This window comes from Anarrhichthys ocellatus, unplaced genomic scaffold (assembly GCF_004355925.1).
Source record: "Anarrhichthys ocellatus isolate YVR2014 unplaced genomic scaffold, GSC_Weel_1.0 scaffold28, whole genome shotgun sequence".
Taxonomy (NCBI): Eukaryota; Metazoa; Chordata; class Actinopteri; order Perciformes; family Anarhichadidae; genus Anarrhichthys; species Anarrhichthys ocellatus.
The window spans coordinates 5,164,757-5,185,193 of record NW_022280058.1 but is presented as its reverse complement, the minus strand read 5'-3'; the positions used below and the strand labels follow the sequence as shown (position 1 = coordinate 5,185,193).

At 44.4% G+C, this 20,437-nt stretch overlaps 1 protein-coding gene across 1 annotated transcript in view; it reads left to right on the top strand.

Moving 5' to 3' along the window:
* Positions 1 to 20,437, top strand: part of cntln (centlein, centrosomal protein) — an 86,532-nt gene that overhangs the window by 45,611 nt on the left and 20,484 nt on the right. Inside the window, exons 15-24 of the mRNA XM_031863020.1 lie at positions 400 to 497; positions 1,450 to 1,979; positions 4,695 to 4,770; positions 6,397 to 6,478; positions 6,826 to 7,097; positions 11,319 to 11,534; positions 12,921 to 13,018; positions 15,812 to 15,938; positions 16,226 to 16,363; positions 17,617 to 17,802. Of these exons, the coding sequence (XP_031718880.1) occupies positions 400 to 497; positions 1,450 to 1,979; positions 4,695 to 4,770; positions 6,397 to 6,478; positions 6,826 to 7,097; positions 11,319 to 11,534; positions 12,921 to 13,018; positions 15,812 to 15,938; positions 16,226 to 16,363; positions 17,617 to 17,802 (1,823 nt within the window). The remainder of the gene's footprint in view (positions 1 to 399; positions 498 to 1,449; positions 1,980 to 4,694; positions 4,771 to 6,396; positions 6,479 to 6,825; positions 7,098 to 11,318; positions 11,535 to 12,920; positions 13,019 to 15,811; positions 15,939 to 16,225; positions 16,364 to 17,616; positions 17,803 to 20,437) is intronic.

Genomic DNA, 20,437 nt, shown 5'->3' with positions numbered 1-20,437 from the left:
AGAGAGAGAGAGAGAGAGAGAGAGAGAGAGAGAGAGAGAGAGAGAGATGTACCAGTGTGTGCTTTTGAACACTGTTTTCCTATTTCCGCGTGGACTACTAAATAAAACAGCTTTCTGTTAATCAGGGGGAAAAAAGGCTATTTGATAAGGTCTTAGAAACAGGTGGTGGGTTTTAGCAGTGCCAAGATTTCAAGTCCTTATGAAAAGAGCATCAGGGATCCTGCATTCCTTCTGATTTAATTGACAACAGAAGAAAAAAAGAAACTGGACCATAGGAAGGAAATTAGACCTTAGTCATGCTAATTGATTTAATGTACCCTCTTTATAATCATTCTATTGATTGAGCCGCCTGAGTTTGACACATTGTGTCACAGTAACGAGCTTTGTTCCCTTTTGCAGAATTGCTTCACAAAGTGCTGGAGGAGCGCCGGGTCAAAAGCAGCATGCCGAAAAAGCTTTCTGTTTCTTCAGAGCGAATGGAGCAGTCATTTAAAAAGGTACAGCACTGTGCCGTCACTAAGTGTTCTTTGTCATCGCCAATAAAAGAAACTCGACAGAGCCGTAACGAAGCACAATGCCTCTCAGAAAATGTTCTCGATCAAGAACCCTTCGAAATTGTTCCCACTCCGTGTCTCGTGTTGGAAGTAGTTTGTCTTTCTCACAGTGAAAAACATTCTACAAATGACCACAAATAATAACTTTAAGGGTGGAGCAGAGAAAATTGTATTAAGTTATCCCAGAAAACAGTAGGTCATTTAACATAACTGTTGAATCCAAGCTGTTTGTTGGTTGCACATGTTTTTGCACACCTGCTTTTAAAACCCCTGCTTGCATGAATTTGTACGTCACCCCCCCTTCTACCTTCATGGCAGTGAATCATCAAGAGTGGAGATAGCCATCTAATTTCGTCTGAAAGGTACCAGGCTGCACCAGCAGGCAGAGTGGGAACCAAATAAAAGGGAAAAATGGCCTGGAGGCACAAACCCAGCAGGCACGCACTGTTCTCTTAAACAGTCCCCACCAAAGATCTAACAAATAGACTAAGTGCTCCTGGTTGATGAGGGTGATCAGAGTGCGGGGGTGCCAGTCAGATGTCCATAGCCTTGCCAGGCTGGAGAGGAGGGTGTTGCAACCCTCATTGGTTCAACACAGCGTATATGCATTGGCACATACACCCTTGAGAAAATGTCTGGGGAGGGAAACCACTGTGTGCATGCTACCACACACAGGTCAAATCAGGAACTGGTGTCTAATAGAAATTTCCTCTGCTAACATACAGGATACTGATGCCAATAACAGGGCGAACTCACAACTTTGCATGTTGTTGTTTTCACTAGCATTCCAAGAGCAGCATGTTCAGAAGTTTGAGTACTTATGGTAAAAACAACAGATATGCAAGGAAAAAAACTATGTTTTACCACTGAGGCCCCATATCTCTGACTCCTTCAGATAGAACAGCTGGAGCGGAGGATGGTGTCCCTGGAGGAGGAGACCGAAGGGCTGAGGGAAGAGAGAGAGCAGCTACTTGAGGCCAAGGAAGACTTGGCCCACAACTGCCGCAGACTGCAAGCCTCCCTGGATCATCTGCAAACCCAGGAAGCTGTCCGTGAAGAGGCGGCCCAGGCCCAAGCCGTGGCCCAGGGGGAGCGGCATCACAGTGAGATCATGGCTTTAGAAGGCCGGCTGGCTGGCTCTCAGAAAGAGGCTACCAAGCTCCATCATCAGTTGCTGAAGCTGAGACAGGATCTAGGGATCCTCAGGGCAGCCAGGGACTTCTTCAGGAATCGTGCTGCAGCACCAGCGCAGGCAGGCGGGATCCCAAGCAACATTAGCTGCAAGGTCAAATTCAAAACAACTCGGCTCAGAGGTCCGTTACACCAGCGCAGCCACCGAACAGTCGGCCCCAATCAAGCCATCAGCTGGCAAGGCCGCTGCCCCAGTCCCACTAAGGATGAGTGGGAGGATATGAGTGTCGATAGGTAATGATACGCGCACACACAGATGCACTTATTCTCACAGGCGCCCTCCTCATTATTTTTTTGGTGGTAGGAGTGGAGCGGGTGGGCTGGCGGAATTGTGGGGGGGCCCCACGCAGCATCGAGGGGACAACGTGCATATGCAAAGTGTAAGCAAATGGGTGATTGAATTTCATCTGCTGTCTAGTTGGTATTCAGGAGCCAAAAGAAGAATGCGAGCAAGAATGATAGAGAGAAGGAGAGAGGAGGGGGAAACTACTGTCAGATCCTTTGAAATATCCTGGGATGCCTTGCTCGGAGCTTATTTACTGAAATTTGCATGCAAAATTAGCCACCTCTCCGCACAAAGTTGAACCGATGCCAGGAAAGCCCAGGGATAAGGGGGCCGCCCGAAGCTCCGATACCATTCCAGTGATGCCATTTTCATGCACTAGTCACGCTACCTCGAAATTGACAGTTTGGCAGCTTGATTTAATTTACTGGTCCTTTGCATATTCACTAACCCCCCCTTGACAGCGCTAAGGATCCCCCTGCAAGTAGCAAGCCCCACCCCCACTCTCCACCCGTACACACACAACCGTACATGTATAGAAGGTAACCCCACCCTGCGTCTAGTCATGTTGGATATCCTGTGGCATGTCAATTCACAAATGTGTGTGCGTGCTACTCTTATTTCCTCTCTATAAAGCCCTCCCAATGCGCACCCACCCACACACACACACTTCCTTTCCATCTTACCCACCCTCCTCTTTTCTCTCCTCGCGTTAATTTAGTTGGATAAATTTTGAATGACCCCACTCGGCTCAGTACCAGATGTCTACAAGCTGTTTAGCACCCTCTAAATTAAGAACCATCGACAGTAATTATTTCATGTATGTTTTATGCAAAAAAAGCCACTGAGACAACATTTATTGAGTGATGGTCGGAATGATTTGATTTCAAACACTCACAGCTATCGCTGATATTTATTTCCCTTCACTTTCTCTCCTCGTATGCCTCTCTGTATCTGCTCTCTCTCTCTCTTTTGCTCGATCCTACTAACTCCCCATTTCTTCACCAACTAATTCACCAGGCTGTAATCCACCCCATCTCAATTCACATGAGGCTGTTTAACAGGGACCGGGTGCAGCTATGCCCTGCTTTCCTAATGCCCTCTCCATGTGGCTAATAAGCAGCAGTCTAATATAGGCTTTACCTGAGAGGAGGATCTAAGTGGATTTGTGAAGAAGGGGTCTAAACTGAGATGTTGTCTTTTTAAGGCACCTGTCAACTGATTTGTTACTGTAAAGCCTTCTGCGTGTCTTATCTTGCAGCGGGTCTTCTAAATAAAGTCTGACAAATAAAGATGTCGGACTCGTTAAGGCTGCTGACAAGTCTTTGTTTTTGTTTTTTCCCTCCTTTTTATCGTTGCCTCTGGCTCCCTCTCTCAAGTTTTGAGCTGCTGGTGGCAGCTGACCATTTTGATCAGATCAGCAGTTCTGTTCCAGAGTAGGACAGAATGACAGCGGGGGGGGGGGGCAGAAGGAATAGTGCTCAGAAACATATTGAATTGTTTTGTTGGCAGGAATATGTAGTGTGTGTTCATGATTGCGTTAAACAGGGTAGAGTTCTGGTGACTGTTGAGGCATATGAGTCACTTCATTTTCATACTCATCACACCCAATGTGTCCCATATCGAAGAATCTTTAGTCATCTGACCCAAACAATGTTGCATCCAGGCTTTAAGTGAACAGATATGTGTTCTTGTAACTGCACAACACACATGCTATCGCCATAACATGCCAGCACAACATCCTTAACTGTATTGTTGGTGGTAACACATCCAGGAAACTCTGAAGGACTGTGGGTGCATTTACCGTAACTCCTGTTGTCTCATTGGCCTCCTGTTCACTGTGGACAGCTGGAGACTGTCTGTGGTATTCGTCAATTTGAATCTTCATGTCATTAGTAGAAACGTATTTTCAAATTTTTAGTGAGATGACTTCAGACTTGTATTCACAAGGCAAAAAATTTAAGTAGGACCGGTTTAGCTGCCTCACCAGCATGAAACGGGTATCGTTTTTCATCAAATGCTTGTAACCTTGGTTTTACTGGATTTACTTAGTGATCCTCAGCAAGTCCCCGTGCCCCTTCCAGACCGGCTTTAACCCTAACTAGCCCCACAGCCCTGTCATGTTCCAGTTAGATCCTCTCTCCGTGGTCTTTACCTCCGCTGATTCTCCCAGGCCCCACCTTAATAAACCCGCCAGCGTAAATGTCACTGGCTTCCACCTTCACGTCAAAGGTCACTGTCAATAAACCTGTGTGTATGTGTGTCCCAGGAAGCCTCGCCGTGTGTCCATCAGATGCAACTTTGCTTGGCTCCGCTCAGCCGTGCCTCTCACACACGTCTGTCACACACAGAGGGCTAATGAAGGCCACAGCCGCTCTCATACATGTTGATGCATTCACCATCAGCACAAGACACTGCAGCTTTTCACTTCATTTACACCCACATTTACACTTCCAGCTCGGAAATTGGATGGGACATTGATTTTCTGTTGGAAGGCAGGGGGGGGGGGGGGGGGGCATGCATGCACATATTTTTGCTTGATGTCAACTAAATCAACCATAAAAGGTAAATTGGATTTTTGTCAAGTTGTGGTAGTTTCAGAGGCAGGGTTGAGGGTTCAACTTCTGGCCTGTAATAACCCTTCTCATTTGTCTGTGCACTGACAGTGGTGAGGAGTACGAGGACAGTCTCAACAGTGTGACCGCAGGGCCAATGCGTTACAGACAACGCTCTAACAAAAAGGTTGGTCAAAAAAAGGAACGAATAATACACTTCTACAGTCATGGCATGTGTATATTCCAAGAGTAACATTTAAATAGGATGTATGTGAATAGACAGCCTATGAATGAGAGCACACGCAGCTTTTTGTTCAGGTTGTGACAGGCTTGTTTTAATTGTGCCATTATTTCAGGGGTGAAAGACTATCATAGAAACTATTTCTGAATCCGTACACTGATTCTAAATCATCACTCAGTTATCGAAGAATACGTTTTATGTGTACAGTTTACAAAATTATAATGTTTGATCCTAAATTTACAATACACAATTTTAAGATGTGATATTCAGCATATTCTGAGTAAATTGATACGTATTTATTACTAGACCTTAAAACTGGAATTTGATTTAATTTAAGTCAGAATGTTTCAGTTATTTACAGCTACAAAATCTGTGTTATGTTTCATTCTGCCTTATACAGTCATTTGAGTAATGTACTATTTACTAAAATGTCCTCAATGTCCACACATTTATTCTGACAGGATGATTGTTAGAGTTGTAGGAGAGCAGATGAAGTATTTTTGTTGCGAGTTGATAGTGAAGGGAGTGTGTTTTATTTAATGTTTTAATGTTATTCATGTCTTACCATAAAGGTAACACAGTTATAGAGGTTCATGTGATCTCGAGTCCCTTTGCTCTTGCATTCACAAAGCCTTGCCCATGTGTGATTGTCGGTGCTCCTTCTTTTACCGTCTCCTCTCCACAGCATTACGATCAATAGGCCTGGGCCCTTTTTCTCATCCGTATCAAACCGCTTCATAGCAGGACATGGCAGCTCCAAACCCCAGAGAGATATCTCCGTCAAGTAAGAGAAGAAGTGGGGAAAGAAGGGGCACCTTTAAAGATATTCTGTCTCCCTTGCTTTCTGTTTCCAAGAGGAGGGGAGCTAGGTAGAAGGTGGAGACGAGGAGAAGGTTGTTGTTGTACATGTAGCCAGGGAGCTGTCAGGACCCTCACTCTCAGATCCCCTTAAGTTTCACTGCTCCAGATCCGCTAAATGTGCCCATCAGCTCCTCCCCGGCTCATCGCTGTGACAGCCCCGGCCCCTCACGACACGCTATGTCACAAACCAGAGGGTTCACCCCCCCCCCCCTCCACTCTTCTCTCTGCAAGGCACTGTGTGATCAAACCTGGCACTGATCAACTCCTACCTGACCCTTTATACAAAGGAAACAGGCAGAGAAGAAGGGGGGGAGGGGGGGGTGCCTTCTTTGATGTCACTACAAACGATGGTGCATTTGGGAGATGTCACACGCACACACACTTATGCGTGCAAATGACTACACACACACACACAAGTCATACTGTAAGAGTGAATCACGGCTCTTCCACAGTGATTGAAGAAAGGCGGTATTTGCAAGCGTCTGTCAGGAGTAATATCCGGGCTGAGAAGCGTTTGTGTTGAAGTCAGTTGAATGCGCTCAGGTGAATTATTAAAGCGCAGGGTGATTTGTCTTGTCGCGTTAAACTGAGCACAGCCTGTGATCATGGTGTCATTATGAGCTGCGTTTCAGGAAGCACAACATGTCAAGCGGTTGTGTTACATCTAACAGCTGCTTTTCATCTCTGTCTCTGACTTTTCTGTTCTTTCAGTCCTACAGGTGTTCACAGAGCTCGAACACAACGGCACCCGCAGCAAAATCCAACAGAAGACAACCCGATGTTCTGGCCCAAGGTAGCGTGAGTTCTCCCTTTTTCACACCCATGCAAAACTACAAAAGTCTAATCGACTATTAATTGAAGCAGGAAGAACACTCAATGTATGTACGTGCTGTCGATCGGAAACAAGTTTTTAAGAAGTTAACAAGCTTTGTTTTTTTTTTGTTTTCAGAACTTGACACTCCTGGTTATAAATGGCAAATGTTAATCATTCAAGTAGTTAAATATATCACAGTTTTCACTTGTGCATACACAGAGACACTTTTACATAAGCCTGTTAACTCCCACCAGTAGCTTCTAAATAGGGATTTGTTCTGTGCACTTGTCAACTCTGAGGTGCCTGCGTGTACTTCCTCCTGTTAGACGATGAACAGCATGAGCCCTGGGACCGAGGGACGAGAGGAGAGGAAAGGAGGTGGAGCAGGAAGAAGAGGATGCTAATGAAGACCCAGCACTGCTCCTCCTCTTCTCTGCAGCAGCGCATAGAGTCCCTACAGCATCACATTGACATACTACGGAGTGCCAGGAAAGACGCTTTGCTGTCTGCCAAAGAGCTGCGAAGGGCCAATGAGAAGATCACGGCACAACTCAACTCCCTCACTGAGAAGCTCTGCAGCAGCGAGCAGCTCACACAGGTAACTTGGGGGGAAAAAACAAGGATATGAGTAAATCGGAAAGCTTGTAATAAGTTTCTTATTTTACTGTCTTTGTCTTTCTTTTTGTGGCTCTTTTGTATTTGCTGAGGACCGAGAGTGCAGCAGTAGCAGGTCCTTTGCACATATCAGGCTTAATAAGTGTGGCTGACAGGCCTACCCTCGTCTGTGGAGGTCAGCGCCATGGAGCAGAGGAGAGGACGAGAATCTCCCCCCTCTCTCCTTTTCCTCTCTCCGACTCTGCTGTTTCCTCGTCTCGCTGAATGTTTCAACAAGGCAGTCCTCCTCAACAATCTGTGTCACTAGCAGTTACATTTCTCCAAATACAAGCACCTGCGTGTGCAGACACACACACACACAGTGACCACTGCCACACACTCATTTAGTTATTTAGTACCTGCCTCCAGGTAGGAAACTCTTAGACTTGGTATAGACTATAAATAAAACACCAAGCGCTTTGGCCCTAAACCGTACCTTGCCTGCCAGGGTTTCCTTGTACAAACCAACATATGTACACACACATACTGTACACAGACACACACATACACACACCAACACCCAGACAGATACAGTTGTTAATGGGACAGGCAGGAGACTTCTTTTGGAGAATTCAGACATAGCAGCAGCCAGCGAGGTCCCACTGGACGCCTGATTAGGCGCATGTGTCTGTATGTCCATATGTTTACTGAGTGAATAGTACAGATGCAGTATATTAGACTTCAGCCCTCATAGTGCTGCTACCTAGGAAGTGGCCCTTGTGCTCCCACCCAGGCATCTGATTGCTAAGGGCCAACGAGATCTTAGACTCAGACACAGCAGTAAAGCCACACGAGTATGCACACACACACACACACACACACACCGTGATTGAGTGGACAGAGAGGGAATTGTTGTCTTCCTGTTAGTTTCCTCTTCCCTCCTGCAGTATTAATGCCACTCCACCAGAGAAAGTTGGAGCCGACTGACTGGCCAAAGCCATGTCTTGTTGCCCTCTCTGGAAAGGGCAAGAGGTGATGGACTTTGGGCTTGTTCCAGGCGGTCCTTGCCAACTTTCTAACTAAAACTCTCTGCTTGTAATTGGCTTAGGACAGCCTCCACAGGGGCCATCATGTGAGAAGTAGCATGGCAGTTTCTCAGAAACTTGTCTGTGTTGCTGTTAGACATCGACCGATAGTGGATTTTTAAAGGCCGATATAATAAGTTTGGATCAGGAAAAAGCTGATAGCAGATTAATCGTCCGGTCTGTTCCAGCGGCAGAGCATCGTAAAACGCTCTTCATTCAAACTCGACGGAAACAAAATACAACTCTCCAAAACCATCTTTACGCTTTTTGCAAAATCAGCTGTTCACCTGGACCCACTTTTTCTATCCCTTTTGCTAGAAAGAATAAAGGTTGTAGGTATTTGGAGTTATTATGATGTCTCTGATCTCTGATCTATTCTACATTTAAAAACATAAGTCTGTCACACATTTATCGGCTAAACCGATTAATCCGTTCACCTCAAGTTGCTGTGTCTTCCTGATGTTTCAGCCATTCTGTCCCTCCCTTGTTGCTCCCTTCCTTAACTCCTTTCATTGTTAAGCCTGCTTCTTTTTTTATTCACCTTCCCTTCAGTGGTCTTTGTATGAGTTTGGGTTTTGAGTTTCTAACCGTCTTAACAACTGCATTTAATAGCTGCTATTTAAACGACATTTTGCTGCTCTTAAATCTTTAACATGAGAAGTGTGATGTGCTTTGTAATGCTGCACTCAGCTCTCCATGTCCCAGCCTAAGGGGAACATGTGTTCAACAGCATGGTGAAACTTTCATCACCGAGTCCCCAGCACAACGGTATCCTGACAGATGTCTTAATCAGCACCAGCATGTAACCCTGACTTTCAGACCCGCAGTGCAGAAATGTGTGGCTGCTTCCCTTTCTTCCCAACATATTAATCACAAAGGATGATTCCTATTTATTATTTCTTGGTTTGGTTATGATGCCATTGCTGAGATCGAGGGACCACGGCAATATCACTGCAACAAAGTCCAATGTGGCAAATAATACAAACAGTCAGACAATCACACCAAAAGTTTTAGACAGATTATCTCGACCACTTTATTTGGAGGTAAAAGCTAAAGCGAGTGCCCCTGCAATGTCAGTAACGATCCCTCATTGCTCAGGGAAACTTGCACTCACGACTACGGCAAGTACTGTAGGTCAAAGTGGAAACACAAGTCTGTGAACTATGATTGATGTTCACAATGTCCACCTTAGTTTTCTCTTTCAAATGAGTTTGGATAACCTGGAGGTGACTGTAAAAAAACATTACTGTCCATCAGATTGTATGACCAGCCGTGTTTCTTCCCATCGATTCACTTTGAGATCTAGGAACATGGCAACTATTCGAAAATATGACCCAAGCTGTAATAAACTGGAAATATCCTTTTAAGGTGGCATAAGAAACTTAAATAACCCAGGTGACAGGTGAAGCATGCCCTCCTATTTCTACCGAGGCTAGCTCTTGACGAAATGTGCTAGTCATGCGTATCATCCAAATACGGGATCATTTTGGTGCTTGGATTATCTACCTCACTCAGTCATTACTTCCCCGTTTACTTCACTTTGCAGTGTACTGTGACATTGCCTCGCAAATTTAACAGCTTCATCTCTTTACATGAGTGCACTGCCCTCCTCTAACATGTAAGGGGCTGGGATTATCACAGGATTAGTGGGTGCATCAGACACAATCCACTGAATTTCAAAAGATCCAGAAATTATTTAAATTTTGATGATATTTGCAAATATCAAATCACATAGAAAGTCTGGCCAACAGGATGAATACAAAGTGATTGAGGAACACATAAAGTAGATGATACACTAGTGTCTATCTTGGTTGGTTTATGTTGACACTGTGATTTGTGCATGTGTTTATGTGCGGCTATTACAGCTGTGTTTCAGCCTTTTCCTTATTTATCCTGCTACTGATTGAGTATCACTTGGAAAGGTATCAGTGAGAGGTGTCCTCTCTTCCAGCCTAATGGACCACCAGTAAATCAGCCCATGTCAGTGTCATCTCTCACCAGGGCTGAAAAAAATGCCCCGTGAAATCAAAGCCTGTATTACAGGAACTGTCATCAATGCCGTTCTTAATTCGTGCACCGCGGCTACTGCAGCCATAGCCCCGCTTTTCATTCTCCACTCCTTCCTCTCTCCTACTCTATCGCTGCTACTTCTATCTCTCCCACCCTCTCCCGGGGATGTGGCATGTGCGTCTTCAACAGAGCAGAGGAAACCTAAAACAAGAGGGATTCTATTAAAAGGTGTCAGCCAGCAACCAGATATCAATAACCTCCATGTATGCAGAGCAGGGAGCCAACTCCTGGGAATCTGTGGTTTCACTTTGGTGTGTGCGTGTGTTCTCTGTGTGTGTTTTCAGCATTTACCCCATGTGTGCGGCATCATGTATCATGTCTCCTATTTGTGCCATTAAGCATTCTTGATGTTTGAAATGATACCAGGTCAGCTAATTGGGGCAGTATTGAACCAAACAGACGTGTTTCTGCGCCATATTTTCTTGATAAGCAGACAAAGAGATTTTTTTTTTTGAGCTCCATCGCTCACATGTGGTTAAAAGTCTTCACCTCAGATGCTTGTGTTTAGAATCATTGATACACTGTACAATGTACATGATCAGCTAGTGCCATTATCGTTCATCACTCAAAACCCATCCTCTCACTAAATACTGAACTCACTCCGTCCCAAAGTGCTTTCTGATTCTGCAGGATGGCTTTATTATGCATGCCAATCACAGCGAGAATTAGGCCCTATTGACTGGGTAACGGCTTCATCTGCCTCCTAATTAGCATAAAAAAGGAGATTTATCACAGACTAGATATTAAAGCAAAGCCCCCTGTTGCTAACGCATACAGTATTTCCAACATATTGTGTCTACTTTGTCTCTGCGTCGATCACATTCGTGGAATGTGAATTCAAAATTAAGTCTTTTCTTACAACAGTCGTACTTTTTATTGTGCATCTTAAAGCAGAGAAAGCTGGGATTTAGAACATTATATCATGTCTCCCATTACTTTTTACTGTTGCACTCGACATCCTAGAACAAAAAATGAGGTTTCCTTGTTTTAGTAACAGTTGACAAAACTTAAGTTTGTTTTAGTTGAAGTATCATTAGCAGTAGACCACCAATTCTTTCTGTCGGTTGCAGAAGCTGACCTCTGACCTGACTGGTAAGGAGCAGCAGAAAAAGGTTCTGGCGATGGAGCTGGAGCAGTGGAGGCAGATCACGTTACCCCAACAAACTGTACCAGCAGCACCAGTACACGCACAGTGCTCCTGCCACGGCGGGACCATGACCGCCCCGGCTAATCCGGCCCACCAGGCCCTGGAGGCTGAGGTCAAACAACTTCAAGCCAGACTTAAGGTTCGTGGTTCAGAGCAGAACTCTGGTGGTAATGAATGGGCCTCATGCTTTGTCTTATTGTGCACGCCTTATGAGATAAATCTCTTAATAGGATGACGGTATTAAGGATTGTGTTCATTTCCAATTTTGTGCACTGTGAAGCTTGAGTAGATAATACCGTGAATAACAAGGAATTGAAAACGTGTTTTAATGCTGTTTGGCTCAAAAAATATTTGTCAAAAATTTATTGAAAAGGAATTTCCGTCCGTACAGGCAAGTTGATGGAAAAAAAGTAATAAAATAAAGGTTTTGAATTTCGCACATTTCAGTGTGAATTTTCTTTTTGTTGCCCTTTTTACTGATTGGGCAGTATCAAACAGTTTACCAGTGCTGGCATTAATGTTTGTATTCAGAAACAAACATTTCCCTGGTATTTGATCAAACATTGATATTTCTGAGTCACTTTAACGTCTCACTTGTTTGAATAGCCTGCTTTCCTTGAGGGGTTTAGAAACTCTGTCAAGGTTTTTACTTTCAAATCATATAGCATAAAAAAAAAACTAATTCTTGAGCCGTTCAATCTACACTCAACATCACCTGAAATTGCATGTGATTTCGACATAAATTAGCATTTCTTATCATTTGATCTCATTACGGGGTACCTGTCAGGAAGATGATAAAATGGGGAATAACAGTTAGAGACGTGCCCAACATCATAGGGAATGAGGTGCGAGTGGTACCACGGTAGTATCACCCTCTCTGCAGCCAGCTCATCAGTGTCACCGAGCAGATTGCTGCTGTCATTACACACAGCCAAGAAAGTCATGTCAGGTGACAGCAAAAGGGAGAGGCGAGGGATGCACTGTGGGGGTGCACGCACTGAGTGAGCACGTTGTCAAAAGCTTGTACTGTTACAGGTCCCACAAGAGACACGGGGCCCTTTAAACCAAAGTGAACATGCACGTTCAAATATCCATCATGCGAATGATCAGAAGTCAGGCTGTCGTCATGAGGCGTGTGTCTTAATATGTCGCAGTGCAGAGATCTAAAAGACATTTTAATAATAAAGATTAAATGTTGCTGTTGGATTTATTTTATTTTTTAAACCTGTTTAACACATTAGTCTTTTTATTCACGTATATACAGTATAGTCTCCGTTGAAATATATACCGTGGTTAAGGTCTATACGTTGTTATTTTTTCATATTACTCCCCTCTTCTCATCCACTTTGGAAAATACAGCTTTCCTTTTAACCTCTTTTAGCACCTTCTACCCTCCCGCTGTAGCTATAATGAGGAGGCATGCTGCGCCTGACCTGTCATCAGCCGTGTCGCAAACCCCCCCCCCCCCCCTGATCGCACACTCAAACACATTAACAAACACACGCACCGTGTGCCCTCCCCCCAGAGTGCAAGTGCGGAGGTCACAAGGCAGGTGGCGGCTAACAAAGCCCTGCGAGGCCAACTCCAGGAGAAGGAGGACAAGCTCCGTCAGCTGCAGGACAAGTTAGTTTCACACCTTTTTCTTCATTAGTATCACTTCTTTCTCTTTGTGTTTCTCTGCAGAACAGTTGTTACTTTTCCTCTTTTTTTCTTTTTGCATCCTTCTCTCTCTCTTTGTCTCCCTGTGTGTCTGTCTGCATGTTTGCACATTCTCTGCAGCTCCCATCTGTAGTGTTTGATTCCACCATGTGGCAGCACTCTGTCTGCTGCACTCCACTTAGGCGTGCTTCTCCTCTGCGTGAAGCATCGGTGAAATCATGCATGTTCTCATGAGCGAGTGAATACATATCAATGAAGGAATTGGTGCCTGCGCACATGTGAGCATGTGGGTGTCTTGTGTGTCATGTAGTGTGCGATGTTACTTATGTGGGCAGCAGATACGGAGTGCTAATCAAAGCAGTGTATTGATTGTTTGTGTGCCGCAGGAGGGACCATTTTGGCCAGTGACACTAAAACCCACACAGCATCACTCTGGCCTGTGGGCCACAAGCCCTAATGAGTTACATGGTTCACCTACTGTAGCAATCGCTGCGTTACAGTCATAATGTAGAGCTATAAACAATTCACTCAGGGAAACTGTCAAGATTTAAACAGTGTTGTGAAAGGCGTATATCATCATTCTGCATTAGTGTCTCATCTTTGAAGTGAGAGAAAGGTACAAAGAACAACTTGGCTTTCCTCCCTCTCGCTCTCTTTGTCTGGTATGCTGTGTCCTCTGCCTGCCATTCTCAATAATGCATCCAGGGCATGTGTACGATCGCAGCGGGTTTGTGTTTGTGTGTGACCAAAGCACAGCGGATCACAGGCAGACAGAGTGAACATCCCTCAGCTTTCCACGACAGCCTTACTCTCTCCTCTGGCTCTTGTCACACACACACACACACAACTAACTCGCCATCTTTTCTTGCCAATACCTCACCATTTGCCTCCATGGAGGGACCCCTTCTCAGAATGAAAGACATGTCTAGACGTCTCTGAAATATACATCTCGGCACACACACAGGGAGCAAGGCTGCTTCGCCTTAAAGAAGAGAAGAGGGGGGGGGGGGAATGAATTTCAAAGTATACCGGCATGTCCTCAGTCAATATCCGGCACTATGGCCCTGCCTTATTTATGAAGCAGCTTCTTTCATCTTTAGCCCTGTTGTCTATCAGCCACATGAAACGTCCACCCGCACTTCATTCTTAACAACATATACACAGAAATTGGGCGCTCTCGCTCTCTCTTATGCACTCACACTTCAGACCACTGACTGTTATCATTACAATACACGCATGTTTGATGAACAATATTGCCAACAAGCACGGAACAAAGGGAACAAACGTGCGAGTGATTGGGATATAGTTTGAGGCTCTCTTTCCCTCTTTCCACTAACACTCATAAATAGAGATCACACGCTCTGGCAGAAGCAGCACATCTCCTGCATTCTTTTTTATCCTCTATTCTTTTTGGGGTGCAGAAGACGAGAACATCTCGATTAAATGTTGTCGATCTAATTGCCATTAGCATTGGGATAGAGGGAGCTGGCTGGGGCTATTATTGCTGCTCTCCGTCTTTAAGTCAACACCAGACAGTCATCTGAAAGGTTCAATATGGGTTTTCTCATTAATGGCCAAATCCATGGGGTAACCAGCCAGCGCTACTTTCCCCCAAAGACCCCAGGCTAGACTCCTCTCATTTAATTTAATGTCACTCCAATAGGACAAGCTCACATTTATTTAGCCAGTCTGCCCTCAGGCATTCATCCACCTAGGGAGACGGGGACATTTACTTACACGAAAGCATTTGCTCTAACGTTTCGTCATCTGTTTATTCAAAACACACAAGCCATGATGCGTATGGGAGCTAAGAGATCCACTACATCTTTGAAATACAAAAACACGGCAAAAAACATTTTAATTAACTGCATGCTTATGATCTTTATTCTATTTGTTCTAATTCCCCGAGGTAAAGACAACCATGAAAAATGCCTCATATTTGCCTTTTATGAAAACAGAATAAAACATACTAACATACTGAGCCCATTTAGTACAAGGCCTCACGGATGCTGGAATATTAAGCATGCCAATACGTAAGTTATCAAAATAGGAAGTGACACAGGGTGCTTGTTTGCAACGGTTACAGCATGAATAGCTTACAATACAGAGACATCGCCCTCTCTGTAGGGAAGTATTATCAGCACAGTACAGCACACAAACAAACAATATTTTTTAGAACATAATCAGTCTTTCCCCAGCCAGGTCCCCCTGCTGACGTGTTTCTATATGTGACTGGTGTAATGCTGAGCTGCAAATAATAAACATTTAAATACTTGTTAACAGTCTTTCAAGTAGTGTCACTGCTGATTCAAAATGCCGTTTGTCAAAAGGACTCCCCAGTCACACTTAGTGCGGCATTCCCCGCCAGAGCACTTGTTCTAATATATGCCAGTTAGAATTATATATGCAACCTTATTTCACCCCCCCCCCCCCCCCCCCACCCCCCTCCCTCCACTTACCCAAACAGCATGCCAGTGTATTTAGTTGTCATAATGAGCTGTCATGCCTGATGTACTGCATGGGGACACTGTGCCTGCCAGCTTTGTGTGTATGTGCATGTTTCTGTCTCGGTGTGTGTCTGTGTTTGTTCTGCTATGTAGACGCTTTATGTGAGTGTGTGTGCCTGTGCATGAATGTGAATATCTGGAAAAATGCACATTGATTTATACTTCATACCTTATTCGGATGTTGGTGTTTTTTTTTTGTGTGTGTGTGTGTGTGTGTGTGTGTGTGTGTGTGTGTGTGTGTGTTTCCCAGGGCGAGCCACACAGAGCGAGATGTGACCATGAAGAGGCAGCTGGTGGAGGACTTGAAGACGAGACTGAAGTTCCTGCAGGAGATGGAGAAAAGTTACCGAGGACAGGTGGAGGAGCTGGAGAAGAAGGTACACAAGATACAGCTGACACCATTGTCATATCATCCAAATCATTTGATGCTCGTTGGTAGAATGACAAAGAGAATGAGCTATTGCAGTGCTCAGTATTTCTAATATCCCGGATATTATGTTTCCTAGATGACTTAGAAGCAAAATAATGAATTGTGGTTACTGTTGAATCAACTAATAGAATAGATACTTCATTGATTTGAGTGAAACGTATAACTATATATGACGTCAGTACCCCCACACAATTGCTCAGCTTCCTGTTTCCTCTTTGTTCCAACTTTCTACAGGGGAAGACTTTATCAGAGGAGGCCACCAACAGGAAGGCCCTCGTTGATTCTCTGAAGAGGAGACTGAATGTTGCAACCACAGAGAAAAGCCAATATGAAGCCTCCTGTAAAAAACTGAAGGAGGACCTGGAAAAAAAGGTAGGAAGCGGCTAGTTTTCACTATAATGATATCATAAGGAACATTCAAATATGTTTTAGAAATTTGAACTTGAGTTTGAAATAATCAGTTTTGTGCTACAGCAGTTTGAGTTGTGAGAGGCAAGTTCAGTTCAGCTACTTAACTGCATAGTAAACACCTTTTCCGGAGTGTTTATTTAAATTTTATTTTTGATGCATCAAGATGAATGGATAATCGTTTTATAATCGCATCGTAGCCCTCTGAATCTGAATCTGAATCGATTTGTGAGGTGCCAAGAGATTCCCACCCCTATGGTCCACTGACCCCACAGGGCAGATCACAGTTTAAAAGTACGTAAAGGTTTCAGGATTGGGGGAAAATAACTTCGGTGAATCTTTACACTGCAGCTGTTTTCAGTCCTTTGTAGTTGTAAAGTTGTAAAACAATAAATTTAGATGTGCAAAATGCTTTTCATAGGCACCTGTATGTTATTTTTTTCAATCCTGTTGAATATAACTGCAGCCTACATTCACTTTTCCACACACGTGCTGGCTTAGTTTGACTGTCATATTTGCAGCTTGTTGCCTGTTTTTCCACTCTGCAGTATATTAGTAGTCTTGTTTCTATTGAAATATAGCCACTAACAAAGCTCCGCTCATTTGGTGATAAACACATTTCATTTTCTATAAGTTCTTCACAATTAAAGTCACCCGTTATTTCCTCATTTAAAAGTCATTTAAAAAATTAGGAAGTGTTGGGTTGGCAGCAACTTAACACGACTCCTATACAGCTGAAAGCGAAACGGTAAAAAAAAAGCACAAAGTACAAACAGGAACGCAGGAGACAACAGATGTTCTGACAGCTGAAAACACACACCGTCTTTCTCTCTGGTCTCCTGCACGGACATGAGTTTAGTCTCGCCACACACCTGTGGAAGGGGGCGTCGTCACTGGTTGACCGAGGTCGGCGAGACGTCACCGCAACCCGCTCGAGATGGTCCTTCTTGGGCGCAACTAAACACAACTCAGCGCGCTAAAACCGATTAAGGAAACCCAAATCAAGTGGCATGGTGTCACTCGGCTAGGACAAAAGTGCTAATGGAAAAGCCCTTTATGTGTCGCTCTCATTTGACATTACCTCTAGGTGTCGGCAAAATGTAAAATTCTACAATTGCCAGCCACCAATGTCTCACAGACCTATGCAGACTCTCTACTTTCTAAAGATTGTTTTGCCTTTAGCTCACCAGTTCTGCCTGCACATTTGTCTTTTACAGGAGCAGCGCATGCATGCCTTGCAGGCTCGAGTGGGAGCCAGTGAGCAGGCTCTGGCTGCACTGGAACAGACAGCCACTGAGCAAATGGAGGGGTTGACCCAGCAGAGCTCCCGTGCCTTGGACAGGATTCAGAGACAGCTAAGCCAAGCCTTCTCCCAGCTGGAGCAGCTTCATTCTTTCATCAAGGTACTTTACCAAAGGGGCAGTGGGTTGCAAAAAAAGTCAGAATGTATAGAAGTCTGCGGGAAAATGACTACACTTCTCCCTTGATTTATTACCTCAGTGAACAATTTAAACATGAGTTTATGGTCTTAATTGTTAGCTTCAAGTCGTCTTCAATACTGCATAATGTTCATTTAGTAAATGATGGTCTCATTTAGTGTAAAATAGACACTAAAGCAGGGAATGCTTTAGGATGAGGCTACCTCGTGATTGACAGGTTGCTACCACGGTGTTGTCCGGTCCTCGCTTTAAGACTTGAACACTTTCGCAGTGCGTTTTCTTCAGGAAGAGGAGGCCGGGCCTCGTTACATGGTGATTGGTAGCAATCCAACTTACATGTATTTTATGCTCTCAGAAGGCTTTTCACCGCGTCGCCTCGGATGTCTTGTGGGACGTCTTGAGGAATTCGGGGAGATTGCAATAACTGTATAACAGCAGCGGCAGAGTTTTCATTCCAAGGGCTGGAGAGTGTCCGGTTTGATGGCCTCGGGATTGCAGCACTGCCTTTTTATAGATGATGTATTTGTGATGGCTTCATTAGACAGTGAGCTTCAGTACAGTGTACAATGGTTAGGATGAGGGTCAGCACCTATATGTCCGAGGTAATGGTTCAGTGGATCGGCCCCTGTGCCTGGGAGCGAGTCACTGTCACTAGTGAAGAAGTTCAAGTTCCTCAGAGTGTTATTCATAAGTGGAAGTAAACGGATTGCTTTACAGTTTGCTTCTCATTCACCCATGCCAGGCACACGCTTAACCATCAGGAGAAACTGGAGCTTGTTATGTTGCTCCAGGACGCTTTGACATCAAATTGAACCTCCAACCCTGCGATTTACAATTCTCCTTACTTCTTCATAGTGCTTGGCGAAATGGAGAAAATCAAATTTCACGATATTTTTTACTGAATATCTCGATATTGTAGGCGTGACCATTAGTGCTGTCACAAAATATTTACACATTGTGATTTTTGATAAATAATCATCAGTAATGTTGATATAATGACAAAGTGGGTAAAGGCAAATAATAGAAAAGCTACAAAAGTCTAGTAAACTCAGAAAATTACATCACTTTACTATAATGCAGCTTTTAATCCAGGAAAAGACAACACGTATGCCATATTACAATATTCAAAATATAATATCTAGTCTCATATCACGATATCAATAAAATGTAGATATATTTCCCAGCCCCTCCTCCTGAGCTGTAGCCTTTCAAGAAGGAGAGTGAAACCAACTATTAAACTACTGTGGTGTCGCCAATGATGCAAGCGTTGTACCAGACCGTTGTGGTGTAGAGGGAACTTAACCTCAAGGCGAAGCTCTCAATTTAGATGACAATTGACATTTAAGCCACATGAGGTCTAGGGAGTGATCAAGAGAAAAAGATCGTTTGATTAACAGAAGGAACCCAGATTAGAACCGTTGCTGCTTCGCATTGAAAGGAACCAGTTGAGAGAATTCAGGCATCAGGCAAATTCTGGGAATGTCCAACTGGGGAGGAAACCCAGACCCATAACGCACTGGTAAGACTACATATCCCACTTGGCCTGGGCAAGTCCCAGGATCCCCCAGGATCCCCCAGGAGCGGCTTGGAGATGTGGCTAGGGGGGCAGGACGTCAGCACTGCCTTGCTCAGCCTGCTCTGCAGACACCAGGACCGGATCCCCCATAAATGTCAGCAGATGGATGGATTGATTCGTAACAATGTGTGTACGTGCCGTTATGCATTTGCACCTTCTTCTAACACAGGCCACCACTATGATAAATACTGTGTGCCCAACGGGAATGGGCACTATTGTCTTTGTCTAGGCCTAATCCATCACCTTGAGGTGTGTTTTGTGTGTCTGTGTCAGTCTGCGTGTGGGTCTGCCAGAGACTGATAAAGAGCGTCCATCAGCTCTGTTCAGCTGACACCTGTCTATCAAAGGAGCAAACAGCTTGGCAGAGATAGATAGGGATGGCAGTGTATTTGCACACACACATAAATCAAGTGGCAGATCACGGACACAGTTTCATGGCAATTCTCTTTAGTCCTCACAAGCCATAAATATTGGAAACTACTGACACTATTCTTGTTCTTGTATGGCTCCCTTACATATAAGGGTAATTGGAGGTGGATAGGATGTGTTTTGTTTAGTTCTCTTTTGCCTAACCTCTGATTTCTTTCACACAGTATAACCTCACGCATTTATGAGAAGACACACATGCATGAAATGTACAAATAACCTATAAATAGAGGCTGCATTACATGTGAAAGCACATGTGTATAGAAAATGCATAGAAATACAGTTCACGCTCTTATAACTGCTCTCCATTCCCATAACCCAAGGCTGGTGGGGCCATTGTGTTGTTGTTGAGGATTCACATCATTGTTTGCCTCCCCCTGGCTCCTGTGATTCCCTATAAGAACACCAAGCCCTTTGATTGGACTGCCTGACGTCCGGAGGAGATTTACTCTTGTCATGTATTGATCAGGACCGGAGGGCTACGCGCGTGTGTGTGTATAGATGTGTCTGTGTGTGTGTCTTTATGAGCTTGTTTTTTGTCCTTTGTGCCTGTGTGTGTGTGTGTGTGTGTGTGTGTGTGTGTGTGTGTGTGTGTGT